Source organism: Triturus cristatus, chromosome 7 (genome assembly GCF_964204655.1).
Source record: "Triturus cristatus chromosome 7, aTriCri1.1, whole genome shotgun sequence".
In the NCBI taxonomy this organism is placed as follows: Eukaryota; Metazoa; Chordata; class Amphibia; order Caudata; family Salamandridae; genus Triturus; species Triturus cristatus.
Window position 1 is genome coordinate 1776608503 of NC_140590.1, and position 25686 is coordinate 1776634188.

Consider the following 25686-nt stretch of genomic DNA (forward strand, 5'->3'; position numbering starts at 1 on the left):
CAAAAGGGTAATGAAGTAGGTAACATTTCTGATATCTCTGTTCATGCGCCTCATTGCTCGGAAATACTTGCGAGAAAGTGTCATGCTATAAGGGTCACGCATTTGGTAGTTCAAATCCTGTATAAAAAAAAATTAAAAACATTTCCCTCAGCCCAGCGCAACCTAATGAGGAAGACAAATGCACCGACCTTTATTTCTTGCTTCGGGTCAGAAAGTTAGCGCTCTTCCGGTTGCTCTCGCGACCTCTCCTCTGGCGGCACGCGGCGGGTGCCTAACGTGACACGCACGGAGGCGTGTGACGTGCCACGCCAGGCGATGCGTGCGCCCTCGCCTGCGTCCGCGCTCCCTCCTGGTGACGAAGGCCGGCGCATGGGTTTGATTGTTTTCAACGGGGACCGGCGGTCTAGGTGTTTCAAACCGAGAGCGCGTCCCCCGAAGGACGACGGCCCGAGCCTCAGAGGCGGGATGGGGACTCTCCATGAGGACGTCAAGACTGTGCTCTTCATGACACACGTGCATCTGCTGGTGAAAATGGCGCTGGACATGCAGCTGAGCTTGAACCGGTTGAAGACCTCTTGGGAGCCCGTGCCCGAGAGCATGATCCACTGTCTGCGGAGCTACATGCCGCGCCGCCTCTGGCATAAGCAATACCATTTCGTTCACGACTGGGCGAATAATCAGCAGAGACACCTAGACTTTCTCTTCCATCACCTGGGGACCCTGCTGATGGAGCACGGTAGGGCACAGGGCAAGAAGCGCGACGGACTGCACGCTTTCCTTAAGCAAATAAGGCCCCCGAGGGATAGCCAGGACTCCATCTGGGATGATTACTACACAAGGGCCCAGCAACTCAACTTTTCTGTGGAAGAAATGCAGAAGATCGAGGGCACCCTAGCCACGGTCCGTCTGGAGACATTTCAGAAAGAGGTGTGCACCCTGAGTCAGCAGCTAGATGCTATCTCGCCCCAGCTGAAAAGCGACATACATCTAGCACGGCGGTCTAATGGGACATGCCCTAGCGAAGCAGCAGACACCCCAGCGATCGCTCATGCAAGGTGCCTTCCAGGTGCTCTTCCTCTGGGTTTCAAGGATGCGTATAAAGGCAAGAAAGAGCAAGCTTTGGCAAAGTTATTAGGGGTTGCTACCGTACAGCGGATGCGCGCGCTCCCAGCATACCTTTACACTTTGCTATGCTTCATAGCACTCCTTAATGCCATTCATTATTGGACCTGGAATCTCAAGTTTGACATAGGCCAGTTGCCGGGGAATAGATGGTTCAAAGCAGGGTTTGTCATAATGGAGGTCCAATCATATTAAGAGAAGATACAGCCTTAGTTTCTGTACAACCGCCCTACAGCATATGCTAGCATGGAGTCTGGGTGACCAGCCCTGCCTTTAATACCCACAGGGTATTTACTACATCACCATACACATCCAGATCTATACAACTCTCTTAGGGACATGAAACAGCATAAGTACATCTTCCCTCTTTCCTTCATTCTTCATAAAATATGTGTCTTTCTAGAGTAGATGTTCATACCTTAGGGCACTCCCACCTGGGGGTCTGTGACTGTTTTCCGGGGGTGGTTTAGGGGGCCTCACTAATGTATAATTGTAAATGAAGATGCCTTCGAAGCGTAACTTTTGTTTATTTGTCACGCTTAATCGCTGTCTTCAAAGTTGAAGTGCATTGTGGTGGAATGGTCAATGACACAACTAAAAAGAGTAACACATTCTGTAAGTATTTTGTTGTTTGTTCAACTTCAGCTAACTGCATTTAAAGTAACATATAATTCTTAAATGAAAAATAAATGCCAATTAAACTAATCAGTGGGAAATACACTGTTTTATGTTAGAGACCACTGGAGTGTGGCAGTAATGATTCTTGGACGGCATAGTCTGGAATAGTGGTGTGTATTTATACTGCTATAAAGTCCCAGCCTGGGACAGAAAGCCCTTGAATACTAAAGTCATTTTATAATTGTATTGCACACAATATAAGATAGGCTTCCGCAAAATGATTTAGCATTTAAGATAAAACAAGTCCTTTCAAAGGATACATTTAGTATTAGGTAATCAGACTGTAACTAGTACAAATGTTTTTATAAGCCTGTTTAAATGCCGCTTTCCTAATCACACCTTTTCAATACCTCAAAAAGAATAAATCTTTTTCATAGTGATCCTTCAAGTGACTCAATAAATTAAAGCCTATACTTGATGGCAAGCAGCCTTTACATTTTGAAAGGCCTGTTTCTTCTTTACATTGCTGTCCCTCTAAACGCTTCTCTGCAGAAAAACCCACACTAACCCACCTAAACTTTTACCAAGAGGCAGTTCAAGGTCCCTATTAGCTATTTAGGGGTGATAGACTGTAACACAAAGTATGGGCACTGTTTTAATAAAATTAAAAAAGGATAGGCACGTTGACCTCCATAATTCCCGTTTGCTTCATCCTCTACATGCAGATATTCTTTCAGAAAAATCGAGGAGGTGGCATGGAGGAGGCTAGTGAGCTCGTATTCATATGCAGAGCTCCTATCATCCGTACACCTGGAGCCTCAGAGTAATAGCCGTGGATAAAGTAGAAAGGGCCAACATCCATGGACAGTGTCAAAGAGATTGCCAGGAAGAAGGGGTGCTATTTGGGGTTAATTTTTTAGTTTACAAATGGACAGAAACAGGTTCCTCAGAGAGATGCTCTGAGGAAGGTATTGAGAAATGCAGGCGCATTATTAATATTTATTTGAAGGGCCATCACTGCTATTAGTGTAGCAGGTGCACTGGCACTGGGGCAATGGTATGAGGGGCCACCGTACTCCCATTATGGCTGTTTTACTAGTCGAAATGTTTGTGTGGGGCCATTTTCCTTGCTAGTATTAAGATCTAGGTTACTCTTGCTGCGCAACGAACAGTTCTCGCAGTGGGGGCAGTGTGTATGAGATATAGACTTTGTTCCTCTTTTTAGGTCTCGCCTAGGCAGCTCTTGTGGTGTCTCTTCGAGACATGCAGTATTCAGGTATGGACTTTAGCTCCACCTATTTTCTGCCCAACTTTTCCGTTGGTTCCTGTTATTTTCCTTTATAAATGGTGCCTTTTGATTAGTGAAAAGGCTTAGTAGTCCCTCCTTAGCACCTCCTTTTCTCCCATTGTTACTTCCTGTGAGGACTGCTGTTACATGTGTTGATACGGTGGATGTTTTAATTACAGTACGTGAGCACTATTTTCTTAAATTACTTTCTCCTGCCTAACTCTCCCCAACTGCTTTTTTTTAACCAGCGGGGCACCTCTGCAGCTGCCTCCTCCTCCATCCTGCTTGTTGGGCTCTTTTCTCCCTGCACCCCCATGGCGCTGCTGATATTCATCCGCTTGGTCCTCTTCCAGTCTGTTCATATCCACATTCTGTCCTGTCACTTACCCCCCATTCTACCCACTATTCTTTCTGCTCCCCCCGATTCTCCTCAGCTCTTTGCTCCATGATTCTCTTTGCGCCCTTCCTCACTAAGTCTTCCCAGTAACTCCCATTTCCCCCACCCTCCTTTCTTGTGTGTACATGCTTGTTGTGCAGCAGGAATACATTAGTCTCCCTCTCAGTGAGAGATGTAGACTGCAGGGAACAGATGCGTTGTTCTCCTCCAGGGTGTCTAATAAATCACACCTCCATGCTCTTACAGTCAGTGCTGCAAACATGGGCGCTTACTTCATGGTGGTCTTCGTGCGGAAGGGGATGGATTTTCCATTAACCAACTTAAATTCCAATAGCTAGAGCTCAGGCAAAAATAAATATTTCATTATTTTAATATTATTTTTACTTATTAATCAATATTGCCGTTTCATAAACGTGGCTTGTTTTACATATTGCATAAGCGCTGCAATTAATAGGGTAAAATGCATCTGTACCTTTGTTGTAAAAATAATGCATGCTCTTTAACATTGATATTTCTATTTTGTGACAAATACTTGGGGGTTTAGCAACGTTTGCAGGTCATATACCTATATTTGAAGTAGTACAAGATGGCCCCAACCATGAATCACGCTGTATGTAACGGTTTCTATCTGCTACCTTAATACTTCCCAACAGGCCAGGCCTGGGGCATGTGCTGCTTGTGGCTTACACTGGAGTGGACTCAACGGAGCAGTGGGTGTAGAGTCTGTTGAGCAGCTTCACAGACAGTGGGAGGATATGCTGCTATTGCCCTGCCCAAGTGCCTAGTCTGCTCCACTGCCATGAGTCGGGACATGTGTCCATCACAGGGCTGAGCGCTGCTCTGCCTGGTGCTGTTCTTTGTATTCACCTGCCCGGGGATGCGGCCATGGGCTGGGCGGAGAAGCAGGGTCTCGGGTACAGAGCTTGTGCAGGGGTTTGGCTGCAATACCCAAAAACCTCATGTGACAGTGCTGGCACCTGTATAACGCTTAACAGGTGGACTATTGAATCCATTGACATTATACTTGCATCTTGATAACCACTGACTGTAACCACCAAACTGATGCCACCTTGTACGATCCTCTAAAATCTTAACTGGCTTATTTTCATCAGTGGAATTACTGCCCTTGTCTTCCTTTCGCTTTGGTAAATGATTGACCATATCCCCTGTTCTTGTGCAACTACCAAAACCACCTTCATTCAATTCACATAAACACAAATACCCTGCACTTGGCGTTCATTGGATTGGATTTATGACACTGCTTTTAGAACCGCAGACATCTGTATCAAGCCTGTTCTTCCAAAACTGGTCACTGTCTATAGGGGAACTGCCATAAAAATGCCTTGAAAGAAATTGGAATCCAATATATTTAAGGATATTCATTATAGGTAAATGCAGCACAGCTACAGGAACCTTCAGATGCTCAGGGAAGCCCAGTACAACTGGCCCAGTGCAAGCTGAGTACGTTCTAAATGGAACTGGAATGTAAGAGGAAAAACAACAAGCATAGTAAAAATATATGTAAGAATACAACATACCTCCCTTATTTAAAACAAATTTAAAAAAAGATAAATAAGCAACTAATATTCAACAAGAGCATAAAAAAAACTATCTAACATAACTTAACAATTTCTTGGGTAAAGACCTTGGGCGAGAAGAGTCTTTAACTCTCAGGGCAACAGAATCATTGTGTAACATTGTGGTATCAGCACCAGTGTGAGGTAACTCCTGAGACCTGGTGGGAGCAGGTACATTTGAAGGCAAGCAATTATAATTTTCCTGACTGGAATTATGGATGGGCCTAGCATTCAGAGGACACTTAGAAATATGTCTGACATTCCAAATCTTACCATCCTGAGTTATAAGCAAATTCCTAAAAACTTTGGTGATTTTAATGGGTTTAGAGAACTTGCTCGAACACTGCCTTAGGAAACCAGGTTTTTTAATTCTCACATATTCACCTAATCTAAAATTATGCTCCTTTTGTATTCCATTTACTGTCATACCATTCTCTATATTTCATTTGTTTTTATTTAACCATAATGCTAGTATCCATAATGTTGCAATCATTCCTGATGTTATTACCACACTTCTCCTTGAGCCACCATGGACAAATATGAGAAACAGGCTCTCTTCCCTTCAACAGACAACATGGGCTGACTTCAGTAACAGAATGTGGAGTAATTCTATACATCCACAATCTTTCCCTTAAAGCATTCTTCCAATCATGTGTCTGCTTAAGAATATCAGATATGTAATTTTTTAGTACCCGGTTGAAGCGTTCAACCAGACCATTTTCGTGTGGTGCATACAATGATGTAGTGACATGTTTGATATTGTGACATTTAAGATACTCTTCCATATCTTTTGAAGTCAACGGAACCCCATTATCAGTGACAATGATTGATGGACAACCTTCTCTTGCGAGGATCTCTTTAAAGAATTCAACAACTCTATTTGTGGTAGCCATCGGAACAAATTTGACCTCTGGCCATTTTGAGTGGTAATCTACTAGAACTAACGCATAACGCGAATCTAATGGAAAATTTTAGAAAGGACCAGATATATCAAATGCCAATTTCTTTCAGGGTTCCTCCGCCCATTCAGTACTTTTAAGAGGAGGAACACATACTTTAAACATTTTTTCATTAGAAATGCCAACATCACACTCCCTAACAACACGATCTGCCATGCGGTCCATTCCTGGCCACCAAAAATAAGATCTAATTAACCGTTTCATAGCAGACATTCCTGTGTGAGACTTATGGGCTAATTTAAGAATCATCTCACGCACTCCAAACGGTGGAACACACTTTCCATTTTTATATACAAAATCACCCTCTAACTCTAATTGATCTGCAACATTAAACATGGGGACAAGTTCTTCGCTAATATCCTTCCTCCTAGGCCAGCCTTCCAGAATATATTCCTTCATTAACTTGCATAGAGAATCATTCTCTTCACTAGATTTCCATGACTCCTCAGATATGTCTGAAAACGCACCTACTACAACATCCTGAATAGTAGTAACAATTTCTAATTCATCATCATTTATATCTGAATCTGAGTGACAAGGATGACGTGACCAAGTCTGCTGTAACATTTTTTTTTTCCTGGGACAAACTCGGCCTTAAAACAATATTCTTGCAGCCTGGATGTCAACCTAGCAATTCTAGCTGTGGAGTTCCACCCTCCACCTGGGGAAAGTATGTTAATCAAGGGTTTGTGGTCTGTTCTCAAAGTAAAGTTGGCACCCCAAATATAATTTCTAAAATGTTCAATTGTCCATACACATGCAAGTAATTCTTTTTCTATAACGGCATAACGCCTTTCAGTCCCATTTAGGGTTCTAGAAGCAAAGCATATATTCCACTCTTCATTTCCACACTTTTGTGAGAGTATACCACCAATTCCATATAAGCTTGCATCAACAGTGATAACACAATGTTCATGCTAAAAGGTCTTAAAATCGGAGCATTTAAAATATCCTGCTTAATAATATTGCAAGCATGTTCTTGTTCTTCTGACCATTCAAATACGTTTATTTTTCTCAACAACCTCCTCAAGGGCTCCATTTTACTAGCAAAAGTTTGCACACATTTAGAATAATACTCGCACATTCCTGCAAAAGATAGTAACTGTTCCTTGGTCTTTGGAGAAGGAGCATTTAAAATTCCATAAACATTGTATTTTTTTGGAATCACTCCATCCCCGGTTAAAGTATGACCCAAATATTCCACCGACTTTTTAAACCTTTTACATTTGTGAGCCTTGAGCGTCCAGCCATTTTTTTTTAATCTATCACACACTAGTGACAAATGTTTTAGATGTTCATCATTTGAAGAAAATATCAAAATATCATCTTGAAAGCGTTTTACGAAGTCATCAATGTCTTTGAAGATGTTAAACATTATCCTCTGAAACACCGATGCCGCAGAGGCCAAACCAAAGGGCATTCGGTTATATTGATATAAACCCTGTGGAGTGATGAAAGCCGTTAACATTTTAGAATCATCTGTTAGAGGAACTTGATGATATGCTGACCTCAAGTCAAAAGTGGAAAACACCTTTGCACCTTCCAATAGTGACACCACCTCGTTTATCTGGTATTTCAGAATTCAATGCTCTCAAGTCCACACACAACCTTAATTTTTTTATCCGGTTTGCGGACTAAAACAATGAGTGAAACCCATTCAGATGAATTGATAGGTTCAATAATGCCCTCTAATGCTAGTTCTTTTAACATCTCTTTTAACTCATCTCTTACATTTAAGGGTACCGGTCTAATTCTTTGTCTAACCGGTGTAGCATTACTTTTGAGTTTAATTTGATGAGAATACTTCTTAAGTTTCCCTAAAGAATCTGTGAAAACTTCCTTATAAGAATCCTTAATGAACTTTTCCATATCCTCTGATCCTGTAAATGAGATGTACATATTATTAAGTGATTCATCCAACACCACGGCTTCTTTAAGTCTTGGATTCAACATTATTCCAAGCTTCCATTGATCCCTCCAACCTAACACATTTATACCTTTGACAGAAACATACAGGTGTATATCTGCCTTTGTGGTCTTGAACACTATTGATGTTTTGAAATAACCCATCAAGTCAATTCGTGAACCATCATAACTTACAGGATTTATATCAGGTGAATAAATCTTATTCAGGTCAAAAACACCCAGAAGTTTTTCCTCAAAATATTGTTTAGATATTATTGTTCAGGGTGATCCAGAATCTGCCATAAGATCTAAATTCACATTACATATCTGAACCACACACATAGGTGGTTTTTTAATTGACAAAACCTAATCACCCTTAATGATAGAAATGTTATCCAGGAGAGACACAACAAAACCTGAAGTTTGTGATATATCGCCATTTACTGTATCATTTAGTTCCTGTGTAGGTCCTTGAGAAGTACATGAAATTCTTGAGCGATATTGTGTAGTATATTTTCTCTGATCCCTACACATGTTTGCAAAATGTCCAATCCTTCCGCAGTACTTGCATTCTCTTTTTATGGCTGGACATCCAGCAAATGAAGCCATATGATTTCTGTTCCCACACCTGTAGCAAAGTCCATTTTTCCCCATTCTATCAAACCTTTTAGGGGTATTAAAATTAGAATTTTGAACTGACGTAGAATTCACATTATGAGTTTAATTTTTAAGATCAACTTGGCATTTGACGACAGCAATTTCTTCCGGTTTATCCGATTTGTTTGTTATCCTTTACTACATGCATCCACTTTTCCGTCTTCTCAAACGCTTTTGCTGTGGAAATGGCTTCTGATAATTTTGGATCACCCATAGTTGTTTGTGTTTCCTTACATCTTACATGAACTATAATTTGGTCTCTTATCATTTAATCTGTGATGTTAAAAAAGTTACAATGTAAGCTTAAAGTGCGCAAACCTGTTAAAAATTAATCAAATGACTCTCCTTCTTCTTGTATCCTAGTATAAAATTTGAACCTATTCAAGGCTATATTACTTCTCGGTTTAAATCTCTTTTCTATCCGAAGTAATGCTTCATTGTATACATTAGTTGCTTCTCCATTTTCTGTAATACTTATTTGCAGTAATGCTCTAAACACCATTTGTCCTTCTGAACCTAAACAGTGTAACAAAATGCTTTTTTTTTCTTTCCGCTCCCATTCTTTCACCATCAATCGCTTTCATGTAATTAATGAATTCCGCCTTCCACCTAGCCCATGGAAGTGGTGGTTCACCTTTAGTTTGCAAAAACTTTGCTGGCGGTTCAAATTGCATATTTTCAAGTTACAAATACTTTAACCTCCTTTATAATACTCTTCGACCATTAAGGTTTTTTTTTAATAATGAAGAACAATGAAGATATTCTTTGTGTGGTTGCCAGAAAATACATACAGTTGAACCAACAATTAGGACCAAAATACCACACAAAAAAAAAAATCCAATAGAGTCTCTTAATTACATTATCCACGATGTATCAGTTAGTGAAGGTACATTAAAAAAAAAAAAAGAACGTTTGTGGAATCTGCTTCCATATTTTATAAATTAAAATAGTGACTCTCTCTACGCTAATGTCTATTCCTCACAGAATCTTAAGTGTACTGTCCTTTTGACTGGTAACTGCTACTAGCAAGTAACAATGCAGCAGAGAAAACCAGAAACGGTCTTAATTCTTGAACGCTGTGTGCGATTTCTTTCTTCCGATCGTGTGGTTGCTAGGATACTAATCAACAACAAGAAAATGGCCGCTACGTCATATACGCACGTTCCCAGAGACACTTTCGGCTCCCAGAATGCAATGCGGACGTATGACGCTCGGCAAAGCTGACGAGAAATTCTGCAGCACAATGACGGCTTTGCGATTGAATTCAGCTTGCGAAGACGATGGAGAAAGTTTAAAAGATGCAGGAAGCGTCGTTGGTGTATTCAAATCCCGCAGGTAGTTGACGATCTCCACATGTGTTGAATTTCGAATAATTTCCCTTCTTTCTTTTTTTGTTTGTAGCGCTGGTAATACTTTTCTTCTACTTCCTCGGTGAAGAATGCGCTTGTCAAAATTAACCGGATCTCATTGAAAATGCCCTTCTTTTCCGTTGAATGATTTCCATTAGTATTTCCTCTTTTCTCTTTTGTGGTTCCTTAAGTGAATAGCGAAGCAATTATCACTGTCAAACCTCAAAGCTTCTTCCTTCATAAGAGAGTCCTTATCTTTTTCTTACATTTTCTCCTCTTTTGATAAATCCTTTAATCCTTTGTGAATGGGTTTTGGAACACTAATCTTCTGTGCTGCTGTCTTTTGAAGTTGAGAAGAGTGATCCTCCGCTCGTCGCGAATGAAAGAAATTGGAATCCAATATATTTAAGGATATTTATTATAGGTAAATGCAGCACAGCAACAGGAACCTTCAGATGCTCAGGGAAGCCCAGTACAACTGGCCCAGTGCAAGCTGAGGTTCTACAAGTACATTCTAAATGGAACTGGAATGTAAGAGGAAAAACAACAAGCATAGTAAAAAGATATGTAAGAATACAACATGCGGACCTAACATTTTACACCATAGTTTTTCCTTTTTTAAATATTCATGGAATAGAAAAACGTGCTTGACAAATTCATAAATACAGTCTTCCTTTACAAGAGTAACAAATCAGTAGGAACACTATGATGGTGTATAAAGCACCCATATCCTGGGCCATTAGCAATAATACATGGTACCTGTAAGCAGTGCAGTAAATTTAAGAACATTTACTCTTTGGTTTACACCTTTGGAATTTGAACTTCATATGAAAAACTAAATTCCTCTTTCCGAAACTAATTCACACACTCAGATAATACACACATACGAATATAGAGGTATTCACAGCATGTTTGTGGCTATTTTTCAGTGGCACCTGCTATTCCACTTACGTCTTTAAGTCGAGTCTGGGCAGAGCATGCGCTGCTCTGCATGGCATGATGTATTCGAGTACAGACTTGAAGCCCCGCCCACTCTCCGCCCATATTTGTCATTATCGTGTGTCATTGTCCATCCTAAATGCCTGCCTCTGATTTGTTAATAGGCGTGATAGTCCCTCATTAGTGCCACCCTGTCTTCATTTGTAACCTCCCAGGAGGACTGGCCCTTTTATTTATGTTGATACACAGGATGTCGTATTTAGTCTGTAAGCTCTATTTCTTTAATGAGTTTCTCCAGTTGCAGACACCACATGCTTTCCTGCAACATTCAGCCTGCCAAGCGCGCTTTCATTTTCGAAGCAGCCCCTGGCAATGGCGGCCTCTTCGTTGAAATTAAATAGGTCTTGCATTTACAAGAGTTTGAGCTATTAGCATTGTAAATGACAATGTCTTTTATTTATATGTTAATTATCAAAACTGATAAATAAAAGGCATTGCCATTTACAATGCCAATAGCTTAAACACTCGCAAATGCGAGACCTATTGCATTGCAAATGCTTGTGTTACTTAGCATTGTAAATAATAGGTGTTATTACCATCTCAGTGATGTATGTTTTGTCTAGTTTGGAAGCTTGAAAAGGGCTGTTGGCCTCAATGAGCCTTTAACGTTTGACCAGTAAGCTTACACATTTTTGCAGAACGAAATGAACCCTGAGAATGAATGACTATATTTGCTAGCCAAGTTTATCAGCTGGTAATAAAGCTCAGTGGAAGATACCTACAACTAAGATGTGTTTATTCAGAAAGTATGTGCTTCATATGGTAGTAAAATACCTCTGGTGTTTAGCATGTGTCCTACTGTTTTCTCTTCACTCTCCTTCATTGTGCCTCTTGCTACTCTTCCCCTCCATCCATGTGCCTCATATCTGCTCTTCTCCTCACTCTCCTTCCTTGTGCGTCACACTGCTCTTCTCATCAAACTCCTTCCTTCTGCATCAAGCTTCTCTTCTCATCACTCTCCTTCCTTTTGCCTCACGCTGCTCTTCTCCCTCTCCTTCCTTGTTCCTCATGTTGCTCTTCTCCTCACTCTCCTTCCGCATGCCTCATGCTTCTCCTTTCCTCCTCACTCTCCGTCCCCATGCCTCATGCTTCTCGTTTTCTCCTCACTCTCCTTCCTTTTGCCTCATGCTGCCCTTCTTACTCTCCTTGCTTGTGCTTCACGCTGCACTGCTCATCACTCTTCCGTGTGCCTCACACTGCTCTTCGTCTCCTCACACTCTTTCCTTCTGCATCGCGCAGCTCTTCTCACTCTCCTTCCTTGTGACTCATGCTGCTTTTCTCATCACTCCTTTCTTGTGCCTCACGCTGCTTTTCCCCTTACTCTCCTGCCTTGTGCCTCGCGCTGATCTTCTCCTCACTCTCCTTCCCCATCCCTCATGCTGCTCTTTTTCTTCTCACTCTCATTCCTTGTGCCTCATGCTGCTCTTCCCCTCACACTCATTCCTTGTTTCTCATTCTGCTCTTCCCCTCACTCTCCTTCCTTTTGCCTTACGCGTCTTTTGTCCTCATTCTCCATCCTTGTGCCTCATGCCGCTCTTCTTACACTCCTTGCTTGTGCCTCACGCTGCTCTTCTCCCCACTTTCCGTCTAATCTTCTCTCTCCTTCCTTTGTTTTTCTATTTTTATCTATCTGTCAGATTTTCCATCGAAAGAAATCTGCAATCACACCATATGCCCCCCGCTCTCAGAAACGACTCCAATAATACCTGAACTGGCCCGTTAAGGTTAGGAGGGAACGGGATAGAGAAGTGCCTGCTCTTAGTGTTGATCCTGGCACTTTTGGCTACCAGATGGAGTCTTACCTTGATGTGCTTTTCCCAAAGATCATGATTTTGTTCTTGTCGGTGTTCAGTTTTAGACAGTTGGGGCCTGATTATGATGTTGGCGGACAGGTTACTCTGTCATAACGGTGACAGATATCCCGTCCGCCAAAATATAAATCCCATAAGATATAATGGGATTTATATTTTGGCAGACGGGATATCCGTCACCGTTGTGACAGAGTAACCCTTCCACCAAAATCGTAATCAGGCCCTTAGTCTTCATCCAGTGGGTGATTTCAGTCATGCAGGTAGTGAACTTGAACCCGGTACTGGGTGTGTTGTCCTTGGGGGAATGAATGAGTTGCGTATTTTCGGCGTAAGAGAGGATGTTGATGTGAGAGTGGAGGATGCTGGCTAGAGGCATCATGTATACGTTTAAGCGAATCGGGCTCAGGGAGGATCCTTGCGGAATTTTGCAGATGAGGTCGCAGGCGTCTGACTTGTATGGTGCCAGTCTGACTTACAGGGTTCTTCCTGTCAGGAAGAACCAGATACACCGGAGTGCATGTCCTTGAATTCGGATGTTGTATATGCAATGGATGAGAATGTTGTGGGAGAATATGTCAAATGCTGCAGAGAGGTGCAGTAGGATGATATCCACCATGTCTCCTCTGTTCTGTTGAAGTTAGACTAAGAGGTGTTGAGTTGGTGATTGTTGAGGTACTAAGTGAGGTGTCTGTTGATGATTTTCTCTAAGACTTTTACCTAGAATGGTAGCAGGGAGATTGGTAGTAGTTGGCAAGCTTTGAAGGTTCTGTCAGGGGTGTAGAATTTAATAAAATTTCTACTTGCCCATGGGGCTGGTTGCTTCATAAATCTACTTGTCCTCTAACAAAACCCACTTCTCCCTTTGGTGCCATGTAGCGCGGCAAAACATTGTTGACTATCTCATTATATAAGAGCTCTGATATAGTTTCTTTGATTATGCCAGGGCTCATACTGTAGTAGTGTTTGAATACTTGCATTCCCCTTATCTTGCCAATTTTCCGCAGATCTACATACTGGGGCTGAAGGTAGTGGTAAGCAATATTTCCAGGGTTAGAATGCCCTTTTGAGCCTGTGCAATCTTACTAACTTGCCTGTTTTAAGGGTTTTCAACAACTCTTCTCTAATCTTTTCCCATATTAAGAAATGTTGGAAATGTACTTCCGACAATGGCAGACGAAACCTTCTTCCAGAGTTGGCGGGAAAGTGAACTTGCAAACACTCAATTTTTCGCATGAGCATATCTGCACATTTGCTCATGCTAAAATGCAGTTCACAAAAGTTTTCGAGGAGCACTATTTCTTGTCCAAATTCTGTAAATTCTTGGAAATCCACGAAAGCTGTATAGCTGCACTTAATGCAAGGACATATACCTTGGGTGCACTTTTGAGACTTTCTTTCATAATTGGTACCCTAATTTGGTCTGGCGTTGACCATGACCATTTGCGTTAATAAAAATTTAGTCTCTGTCCTTTATCGGTTGGCTTCACTGTGAGTGACAGCATTCTGCTCTTTCACGAGGAGCATATCGGCACACAAAGTAGTTTTGTTTAGTGCCAGTAACTACTGTGGCAGTGTGTGCTTTTTGAGAATTAAAAAACAATTTTTGCTTTTGCAAATGTTTTTATAATGGTGAGGGCCCAGCAGCTCCCACACCAATGAGGTTTTACAAAACCCATGCCAAAACACTTCATGCATTGAGAAAACTAGAAAGCTTGTCTTGCCTAGCAATCTTGTTGCCATGGCTAATGGCTGGGATATTGCCAGGTGCAGCTGATGGGTTTAGCTAGGTTTCATTAAGGAAACGTAGGTCAGGGTGAGTGTCGTACAGCAAGCCCCAGATCTATGTAGCATGCAAGTGTGGAGTGTTTGTTGTGTAGGTGGTTGCAGGACTGTGAGTGTGAGGGAGTGGGTTACTATCAGTCAAGTGAGTGTGGGGCATGGGTAAGTGCATGAAAACTTACAGGAAGTGCAGCAGAATTCTCCCTAGAGTCGTGTGGTCCAGCGAGGCAGAAGCATGTACTAAGGTCGCTGGGCTTGAGGTTGTGGAGAGTCGCAGTGTGGGTGCGGTGGGAGGGAGAAAGACCAGATTTCCTGGCAGTTGGCACAGTCTAGGCGCAGATGGCCTTGCCTCTGGTATGCCAGTGGCATGTCCTCTGTGCATCCACACTGTGGCAGCTATTAAATAAGTCCTGGGAGAGGAAAGGATTGATTTCCCTTCCTGTGAAGATGGATGATGGGAAATCCAGTGATCTCACTTCCTGTGCAGATGAATGATGGAGTAGTATTCACCAACTTGGCTGTTACTTATGGAATCCTCACTGGTTCACTTAACTTAAAGATGACTTTTGGAGGTATCATTAAGCTCCTACTGCAGCATACAAAGAATCCGAGCGGCACTTTTTTTTGTTTCATAACACAGTGTAAAATTAACATTTGGAGATTCATTTTACCCCTATTCTACAGTTTGAAGACTTTACTACCCAGTTTGGCATTTGAGCATAACGATCTGAGGTTGCTCTATACAAATTTTGGCTCTGTAGAGACCTAAATCGTTCACAGGGTCTGTTTGTGATGGCAGTTACTTTTGCTGGAATAGTTGCAGTAGATAGCCTCTTGACATCCTTATACAAACTTTAACGAAAATAAACTTGTCTTCGAAAACAGCCTTTGTTTTAACCAAAGATTCAGAATCCTCCTTTGGATAGTAAAAGTTCATTATTGCCTTTAATTTAATAGAGCTCTTATGTGTAGGTATATTGGTTGAAGACCTTAAACTTAGACCACCTGTTTGTCACTTACTGTGGCCCATCGCAAGGCATGTAGGCATCATTTCACAGTGGATTGTCTGTTTGGTAGATTCGTAGCAGCACAGCATTTTGTTTGTTGGAGGGCATTGATGACCAAAACTATTCCAGTACATACTCTGCTTAATGTTTTTTGCAAAGTGTTCGTTTAGTTTCATTCACATGGCTTTTGCAAGCAGTATACATTGGTCAGCTCTTAATCAACTACACAGATACATGAGGCCAAATTTAGCTTGGTTAATCTTGTGGGTTTTTGTAATGCTGCTTTCTCCTTCCCGACCCCAGAAACATTTTGGTGCTATTAAATCTTCCCAAGAAACTCGCAGGAGGAAGAGAAATTGACTGCATCAGTAAGTGGAAGGTAACAAACATACTAAGTAACTCATGTTGTGATTGTCCCAAGTATCACTGTTTCCGTACAACCAACAGTCAGTCCTGATCCTATATGTATGATGGCATGACTCATTCTTAATGCTGAAAGGTAGTCGGCCTTCAGTTCTGTGATTTATTTTGTTGGGAAGACATACACAAGCTCTCTGGCCTGTTTGTCTTGACCCTGCAATGACTCTGGAGGAAGGGGGATCTTAGTCCTACAGCACAGTAGCCACTACAGTGAGTAACTTTATGTTTTAGGCTTTTCTTCAGAATGATTTTCTTTAATTAACCTTTCTCATTTTTTTCCCCACAGAGTGTAATTATTGTTGCTGCCATGTAGCACTACGTTCATTTCGTTATGCAGCTCTGTGCTTCATTATTTTGATTGTGCTAGTTGTTACAGGTAAGAATATTCTGCAATAACCAATTATTTATTCTGCTCTGGCTGTTAATTAGTATGCTAAAAGGGACATGTAATAGATGTAATTTCCCAACTTCCCTTTCTTCTCCTCTTGCTTCAACGATCCTTATGCACAAATGTAATTGAAGAAATGTTGACGGATTATTACAAAGACCATATTGCATCACAGATAATAAAAGTGGCCATATTGTGAGTTCAATGCAGTGCTATATTTATCCCATTCAAGTATACTCACAAGATTGTAAGCTCGTTGCAGATCAAGTTTGGTGAAAATCTTAGCTGTTGTGCCTTGATTCAGCAGGATTGAAATTAGAGGGTATAGATTGCTGTTCCTGATTAGAATGGTAGTTATACCTCTGTAAGTGATGCATAGCCAATACCCCCATTCACTTTGTATACAAAATACATAGAGACATACACAAATAAAAATAAAAAAAACCTAATGAAGCCTTTAACCGGTGTTTGTTTAAGTATTGTCTTAACATCCATTAAGGGATCTATTCTTACATGAGGGATGGGTTCTCCCAGCATCAACTCAAGAAGTAGTTCAGGGGTGTGGAATTTTATAAAATATCTACTTATCCGCCGAACACTATGCTTCATAGATCTACATCTCCTGCAAAACAATCCACTTGTCCCTTTTAACTTCATGCTGTGAGTTAAGAAATGGTGGCAGCATTCTCTTATAATAGCCTCCCTGATTGTGTGGAGTTTCATATTATAAGAATGAAGCTTTATGACAACTATACATACATTTACCTTGTTCATGAGATGCACATATGGGCCACTCCTTTTAATGATGTGATCTATTATTATATCATCTTAACACTCTAATTATTAGACATCAGTGCAGGTGGCAAAGTGCAAAAAAGTGACAAGCGTGTTATTTCATGTATCCACAAATGGTAACAGAGATGCCACATCAATTATCCATCAACAAAATTCAGTTCAGATTTTTGCGTTTTTGTTTCAAAAGTTTATCAATGACAGCGCTGTGAATGTGTCACTGTTTGACTCTATGTAATGAATCGGCGGGTCTTTTCAGAACAAGGCTGTCTGTCTAATCGCCTTAATTAGAGGGCTGTCTGTCTAATCGCCTTAATTAGAGAGAAGAGGGCCCTTTGAACAATTTGCACAAGATTCTAAATTCTAGAGTGTACCGGGTAGACAGCATACCTCTTACAGTTTCGAGGCTAGTAAGGCTCTGATTTTGCCACTTTTCAGCAAATTTACTCATAGGCGCAAGATGGTATTTCGTGACTGAAATCCTTGTGCGTCTTTGCACACCCACACACTTACATGTTTAAAGTTATTTACAAAATCCTCTCCCCTCTTGTCCCACGTTGGAAAAGGTTGTACCTTTACTCCTAACAATGACAGAAGTAAAATATTTGCAGATTGCAGTCACTCAGTAGATTTTCACACAAGCAGAAGTATGCTTGTATAGGTGCCTGGGTGAATGGAGTATACAAGTTGTTTTGCAGGAGTAGATGTCCCAGGCCTAATTCTGTAAATCCTTGTGAATTCCTGAAAGTTGGAGATTTAAACCCATCCAAGGACATACACCTAATAGCGCACTTTTGTGACTTTAAGAATTCACTTCAAAAGCTTCTTTGGAGGTACATTACCCAGCCAGACTGCCAAGACCTCAGGGGACTCACTCCCCCATCCGGCAATGCGCCAGCAGGTGCAGTCTCTGCTCCAGAGGGGCGGGCCTCTCATCATCGCTCTACAAGAGTACTTAATTTCCTCAGTGCGAAACACTGCAAAAGCTTCTTTGGGAGTACATTACCCCACCGGACTACTAAGACCCCAGGGAACACACTCCCCCATGCAGCAACAAGCCAGGAGGCGCAGGTACAGTCTCTGCTCCATCGGGCAGTAACTCTCCTCATCACGCCATAAGTGCTCAGCATTTCCACAGCGCAGGACACTTCAAAAGCTTCTTTGGGAGTATATTATCTCACTGGACTGCCAGGACCCCAGGGGACTCACTCTCCCATCTGGCAATACGCCAGGAGGTGCAGGTGCAGGCTATATGCCAGAAGGTGGTCCTTTCATCATCGCGCTATAAGCGTTCTGCATTCCCACAGTGGAGGTTGTGCCTTGGCGAAGCCGAGGGCAAGGGCTGCTTCAGGAAGAGGCAGGGCTGGGCCACCCCATTGGTTTTCCTTGTTTGTGACTCCAACCTTTGTATCGTGCTGTGGGCATTGCTTTCTCCTAATCAAGGTACTGTCCTATAGGGCAGATTCCATATTCAGTTTTACAGGAGGAGGCCCTGGGTGGAACTGTTCACTCTAGGAACCACTGACTTGACACAGGCCAAATCAATATTGTTGTCCTCCGGGCCCCCCATTTCATTTTTGTATATTTGGGAGTGGAGAGGACGGGAGGAAGTGAATCCTCGTGAGCTCTGTTATTTCATTATGGGAAAAGCGGAATGTTTAGGGCATGCACAGGCCCCTGTGGTTATTACAAGTTAAACCCTTGTAATGGGTGAGCAGGCTTGATGTAATTGTTGTATATTAATTCCGATTTTATTGTCCGTGAGTTAGTGGTTGCCTCCATCCCTCACTCTTATAATGGGTAAAAGGAAGGCAGCGGAAGGGGTTTCGGTGTCCTCTAAAGCGAAAAAGAAGACACTATCCTCAGCAACAGGCAACTGCGTAATAGACAGGATTGACAATCTCCTATCCGAATGTGAGGACGTTATTAATCCCAACTCTTCCTCTAACAGTAATACTACTACACCCATTACAATGGACTAAGCGCATACCTTAAATGTTTAGAAAACCTCAGGTGCGTTTTGGAACGCAGTCTAGGGGGAGAGGATACTGTGCTCTCTATGAAGGCTGAGAGTGAGAGGCCCCTGTCTGTATATAATGATAAAGTAATTGAGTGCTGTAACCGCTTATCGATCCTTTGCCCAGACTCTGTTTTAAACGAGGGGTCTCGAAAGGAGTTGAGTCGCTCCTCCAGTTTGGAATGTTTCTCAATTTTCCGTAGCTTGATGGGTGTCATTGTGGACTTGAGGGACCAGATTTCAGCTTTGAAGTATGCTGTGGAGAGTTATAAAGGGAGGGAATGTGGGAAGTAAAACCCTAACCTTCCTAAGTGCAATCCAATGGAGGTAGGTGAACGCGTGGGTAAACCTAGTGACAACAGAAATGAGGAGCCCCACCTTACATTCCATACTGTCCTAACCCAACAGCCCCTGTTGGTTAACACTACCAATTTGACCCAGTTCCCCTCTGACCCTTCCCCGTGTCTAAGTAACAGCTCTGGTGTGTGGGATATAAGTCCAGGATAGGACCCATAGGATGTAGAAGAGAGAAAGAGTAGATTGGAGACCTAGACTTATGGGTTTTAGCAAATCCCCCATGGAGAGCTCTCATATGGTGCAGCCCAGAGGGATAGTGCAAAATGTGTTGTATATTTCGAGGCACATAGGGCAGCATTAGGTTGCAATTTACCTTATCCAGATTCCCAGGTTGACTGTGGGAGCCAGGTAAGACCGTGAATCACTTATAAGCAAAGTCACATACTTGTTCTGAGAGGTTTGTCATAGCTACTCTAATATCAGGACTGACCGCATACATGTGGAACGGAACTCCATCCCTGAGGAACAATACAACAGGGTGAAGGCTTGCTTTTCTCATAGGATCATAGTTGATGTTCTTATGGCTATAGATTCACCTACCGTTCCCCAAGCTAATACCCGCTTTTTGATCAAATACCATGCCCGGCAGTTGATGCTAGTCTGGACTTCGGTGGAGCCCCTCACCCAGAGGGGGATGCTGATAGTGGTACTCCTAGGGATCTTCCTTGACTGTGTTCTGACATAAATTGTATATCAGCTAAAGGCTGTGTGTTATGAATAGTGGGCAGGGTGTTCTCGAGAATAATAATCTTGTTGGTGAGACGATTACTGGAGATCTTTTTACTTTATCGTTGACCCAGCAGCCATCGTAAAAAATCTTGTCAATAGAATGTAGCAGGGATCTCTAAACTGTTTCCAGAGGTAGAATGAGGCCATATTGTAGGGTCCCATGACATCTGCCCCTTCCAAGAGACAGGGTGTCTGGCCCTCCTTTCACTGGAGTGGGTTCACCTCCTTTAGTGTTAAGGCAGTTCAGGGGGGAAGGGGCAGACCTTCAGGGGTCTAGGGATTTTGTTCGAAACAGCTCTGCAGTGTAAAAACAGGTACATTCTGATTGATTCCCTTGACGTTTTGCCAGTTGGGCTGGCACTCCCATCAGGGCTGTCCCTAAAAAAGAATATGTTTACAATAGAGCCAGAATAGGTAGTGCAGAGACTAGGGTTTTGAATGTGTTGGAGCAATCTTAATCAGAATACACCGGGGAATGGTTCCCTCCTGGTGGCTGGAAACTTAATCACCACGTTCAAACCTATAATAGGTACTCCCTCTGACCTGACATTGGACTGGGACAAACAGTGGTGCATTCCGCAAGTAGATTTGCTGAGTGTGAGATGGACCCCTAAAGCAGCCCAAGTGCTAGCACTAACGCTTAACTGTGATCTTCAAGCTGCAAATGGTAGGACTCCCTGTGACCAGTTGGGTAAATCGACATTTAACAGGCCAGGCCACCTCAGTAGAATTGACTGTTTCTTGGTTGATGTGAAGGTTTGGCCAGCTGTTTCTGATATGGTAGTGGTGGATAGATCTGATAGTGACCACCATGCACTAACCATGACCTTTTTAGACCATCAAGCTCTAAAACCATTTCTTCAGGGTAACATTGATTTGGGTGACCTTTCTCAAACAAACCAGTATGGTAAGACCATTATGTGGAATTTGGTGTAAAAAAATCCTGTAGCCATAGAAGAAGTCAAGGATATAGTGGAGAAAGATGTTGCACACCTTTCCCAACTCGCTGCGAAACTCAGGAGGTTATAGTTGAGCTCTATGTTGTCTTCCTGTTTTCCCAAGTCAGGGATTTGGTATGAAAGGTCACATGAGGGGAGAAGAAGAGGGCTCAAGAAGAACAATGGTTGGGACAACCATGATTATAAGCCAGCCAAAAGTGAGCTTTTATCTTCAGTAAAGATCAACTATAATGAGGTGCGGGACTAGGTACAGGCAGGTCTTGGCTTCACCCAAAAAGGAATGGGAAAATTCCTTGTGGACTTCTTTACAAGAAGTTATGACTGTTACAGACAACAAATCTTTCTGGAGGACCTTTGTAGTCTGCCTAAATGGCCCCAAAACAGAGCTAGAGTTTTGTATTCAATCAGACGAGTGGGTGACCCACTTTAGTAAGTTGTATAAGGTGAAAATATGGCAGCTGGCTGAGACGCCGTTTAGCAGCTTAGCGAGGGGGGGTACTTTTGCAAATGTAACCCGTACTCACCACCGTTGCAGCCTGCCTCGCGTCCCTTTTCTTGACGCTGTGATTCTTGGTCCAGTCTGTCTTGTTGCAGTTATCTGCATGGTAGGATTCATGGAGGAACTTAAGGCCTGAGGCGAATGGTGGTGCCGGGATCCCCTCCCTGGGTTGCGTCAGCAGGTGCACTGTGAGCACTTCGCCTGGCTCGGCAGCTACGAGGAAGTAAGGAGTGCAGAACCGGCAGAGTCGGCACAAGCAGCTGGTGCTCGAAAAAAGTTTGTGCGAAGCTGTTTGAACAGACAAACAATTGAAAGGCGGTAGGTGACTTGAAAGTGAACATGGGCAAACAAGTGAACTATGAAAAGAAAAGCAATAGTGCTGGGCAGATGGGTACAAATGGTCATACTGGCCTAAGGGTAGAACTAGAGCAGGAGAAGTCGCCGGGAAACCAGCAAATTAGCCCCAAGAATATAGATATCTCTCAGCTCCCGCTGGACAGGCGCTATACATTATGATCACGCATCTGCTCCCCGTGGGTATTGGAGGAGGGTGGAGGGACTGAAAAAATTACCCCGCAACCCATTGTAAAATTACAGGTTAGTCGGAGGAAGGGTAAAACAAATATTGCCCCTAATCAAGATTTGCAACCCCACCCCAAAAGAGCAACTACAAAATTGGCAAACACTGGACCGCGGAAGGGAAAGCAATTAGCTGTAGTCCAAAATCTTCAGAAAATTACCCCCTCACTCAGATCTTATTTCAAGTTTAGGACTGAGTCCAAAGGCACAGAGGGAGGTACTGACAACATTGATGAAAAATAAAAACACCCATGGTCAAGAAAAGCAAGAGAACAGAGCAAAGAAGCCCAACGCAAAGACTATCCTTCACAGCGAGCCTGATATCTCTCTGGTTCTTTCAGTAGTCAAAACGCAAAATTTTCGTCTTTAAATGTGGAGGCGTTACTTTCTGAGGTTGGTGACAAAGGGTATGATGTTCCAGAACAACATTAAGGGGCCGATGGGTCATCTATCTTGAAGGGAGCAGCTAAGAGCTCTAGTAGCTCAGATAGCGCAGATAGCTCAGATAGCAAGAACGCATTGCTGGAGATGTTGTCCCGCCTCTTTGGATATTTCGGAATCAAATCGGAAAGATTCAGGGAACTTGTCTGAGCTTGGAAGGAAAGATAGAAGGTCTCTCTTTATGAACACAAGAATTGGAACAGGGCTTTCAAGATATACAGGCTAAAGTCCAGTTAAATGCACAAGAGATGGAGCAGTTAAACTATCAGAAAGGTTGGAAAACAGTGCCAGGAGAAACAATATCAAAATCCTGAATGTAGCTGAGGGATTGGAAGGTTCGGACATAAAAGCTTTTGTGATGCACTTGCTGAGTAGTTCGTTCCCGCAGGAGGTTCTGTTATATTTAGAAGCAGAAATTCAGCGAGTGCACAGAGATCCTTTCAAGCTACGCCCCGGCCAAAAAAACACACGAAAGATCCTGGTTAACTTTCTCTCGTACTCAAAAGAAAACTTTTTGGGGTTAGCGCTAAAAGTAAAATCCTTTCAAGCATTATGTGCGTCCTACAGAGTTAGGTCAGATATCTCAAAGGAGACTGCTGATAGACAGTGGGAACTGGGTAAAAGAATGGATGAGGTAAAGAAACTGGGGGCATCCGTACAATTGAGGTTCCTGGCTTTTTAGGTCTCGCTGAGTCAGCGCGCATGCGCTGCTCGGAGAGATTTTAGTAGGTGAGTTTTCAAAGTGCTGTTGGCTGGTGACAAGCTTGCGTTCACCCGAGCATGCATGCGCGAAGCGCCAGCCTCCAGCAGCACTTTGAAAACTCACCTACTAAAGTCTCTCCGAGCAGCGCATGCGCACTGACTCAGCGAGACCTAAAAAGCATGCCAGTCCCAATGTTCGATGCGCCGAGGAAAGGGGCAGTGCCGGGTCAGCCACATCCCCTACAAGCGCGCGCGGTGCACTCCAATCTAGGTCGAGTTTTTCATTAGCAATGGCCAGTTGTTTAGAAGACCAAATAATGACAGTGTCTTTGCGCTGCATAATAAAGCGGCGTGCACATTTCTTGGAAAGCATTGTTCGGGCTGACAGATGGCGCCCGCGTCGGAGCAGACTCCTAACGAGAGACTGAGGTGAGCCATTAATCCGCCATTAACCATTTGCTGCAATCGTCCGTGCGGACTGCGCAGCTTTTATCTCTTTTTGTAACTGGCAATTAAATGTTTAATTTCCGCAGTCTTGAGGCCGTGTCAGGCAGGGCAGGAAGCCCCCCTGTGAGGTTTGATGCATGTCCAGGCCAGGGCCTTACAGACCGTTCATTGATTGTCTCATGAAAGGCGGCAATAACTGAAACAGCAGGAAGAGGTTTAGGCCCTGTTTTGATTTCACGCCCTCTTCCCCACAAAGAAGTTACTTCAACCACTCTCTGTGAATCATTTGCAAAGATGATGTTTTTCTGTAATGCAGTGTGCTTGCTGTAATAGATTGACACATGAGAGTAGTGCCGCTGTAATCATTGTATTGGCGTGCGGATAGTTTTTGAGAACGAGCTGTCCAGCACCGGGAGGGCTTCATGAACATGACGTGCTGGCGTGCAAAGTCGAGATGCAAATCTGGGGCGGAGACTTCCAGAGCTCAAGCCAGAACTGAAGCAGCCCATTTTAGACCATTTATTTCAATGTGACAGCCTTTTCAAACTATTGTAGTAGTGCCACAAGGTAAATGTAGTACTGGCCTTGTGGTACGATTCCACTCCATGATAGAGCTGGGTACCCTGCTATCAGGCGCGCAACACCCAATTGGACTCAAAGAGCTTCCGCCCCCCACCCCTCATCGTGTGTGGCAGCCCGGGATGAGACAGCTTCCTGGGCACACACACAGCCGCACCCGAGCACTTCAAAGGTCTTTAAAAGACCATTTGCATGTTAATGAGGCCTTGCTGTTGTTTCACCCCTTCTACTTCTAAGAGCCCCTGCAGCTCCACTCTGCCTATTGCTTAAAGATTCAGACCCCCCCCCCCGCCCCCCCCCCCCGAAATTTGGCTCTAGTTGCGCCTCTGGCTGCTATTATGGGATGTAACTCGCTGGTTGCAGGGCTTTGTCTCGTGACGATAATCCCTTCATTTCCAGGCTGGTAAGGAGGCTCCTAGGTCTGCGTTGAGAATGATGAAGTGGTAGTCAGCCATCCACAACTTAGTCAAACTCATAGTTGTCCTGGCAGGCAGACCCGAAGCTGATACAGCTCTTTTTTGCCCCCTTGCTATGGGGAGACCTTCTCATACACCTGCATCTCTGGGGTTTACTTCAACCCGGGGGCATGTACGTGGGCAGCTCATGTTTCCATGTGCTGGGCCTGCTGAGGAAGATTTTTCCATTTCCACAAGGCAGTGAGGCCTTGTGTCTTGTCCGGAAGGGGTTACTGCAACGCCTTGACTTTGCCTGCCAGTATTGTGTCATACATTCAATGCACACAAAACGCATAATGGTGCGGAGACCCAGAAATGTCTGCACCGGCTGGTCATGGGCAGAAGGTTTTATTCAGATGCGTCTACATATCTCATAGGACCTTACGTTGAAGAGAAGGGTCTGAGCTTTGCTCCATCCTGCAGCCCTTCACTTCCACTCTTCATTATGAAGATGAGCCACTCTTGTGTGCCCCGCATGCGAGGAGGGCCCGCGCAGGAGGCTCTTCTTTTTGGCTCTTGGCCACTAAATTGTAAAATCCAGAGGAGATCGAAATATTGAGAATGACTTGGTTTCCAGAAGAACCTTGGAGATGATGTGCTCTGTCTGGCTCTTTTGCCTTGTTCGTTTCGGCATCTCTAACTTTTTGTCCTTTGTAGCACTATAAAGCCTTTTGGTGTCTGCACTTTCTAGAAATAAAAAAATAATCATAAAACCATGAGAGCTAGGATACACAGCAAGACAAACAAATACAATTCCTGACTGCATTGGCATTATAGTATTATGAGTGTTATGGGGAGTAACTGAAACATCTTACAGCCAGCCCTACGTGGAATACACTGTGAACGATGCTGGT

The 25686-nt window shown here is 43.1% G+C and overlaps 1 protein-coding gene across 2 annotated transcripts in view; it reads left to right on the top strand.

The window, feature by feature from the left end:
- The first annotated feature begins 241 nt into the window (after positions 1 to 241).
- The window catches only part of LOC146813077 (uncharacterized), a 509801-nt gene continuing 484356 nt past the window's right edge, over positions 242 to 25686 (top strand). The window contains exons 1-2 of one of the 2 annotated variants that reach the window (XM_085620067.1): positions 242 to 1102; positions 16175 to 16264. In XM_085620067.1, the coding sequence (XP_085476193.1) occupies positions 316 to 1102; positions 16175 to 16264 (877 nt within the window). In that variant the 5' untranslated portion in view covers positions 242 to 315. The remainder of the gene's footprint in view (positions 1103 to 16174; positions 16265 to 25686) is intronic. The other variant, XM_085620068.1, reaches the window with a different exon arrangement.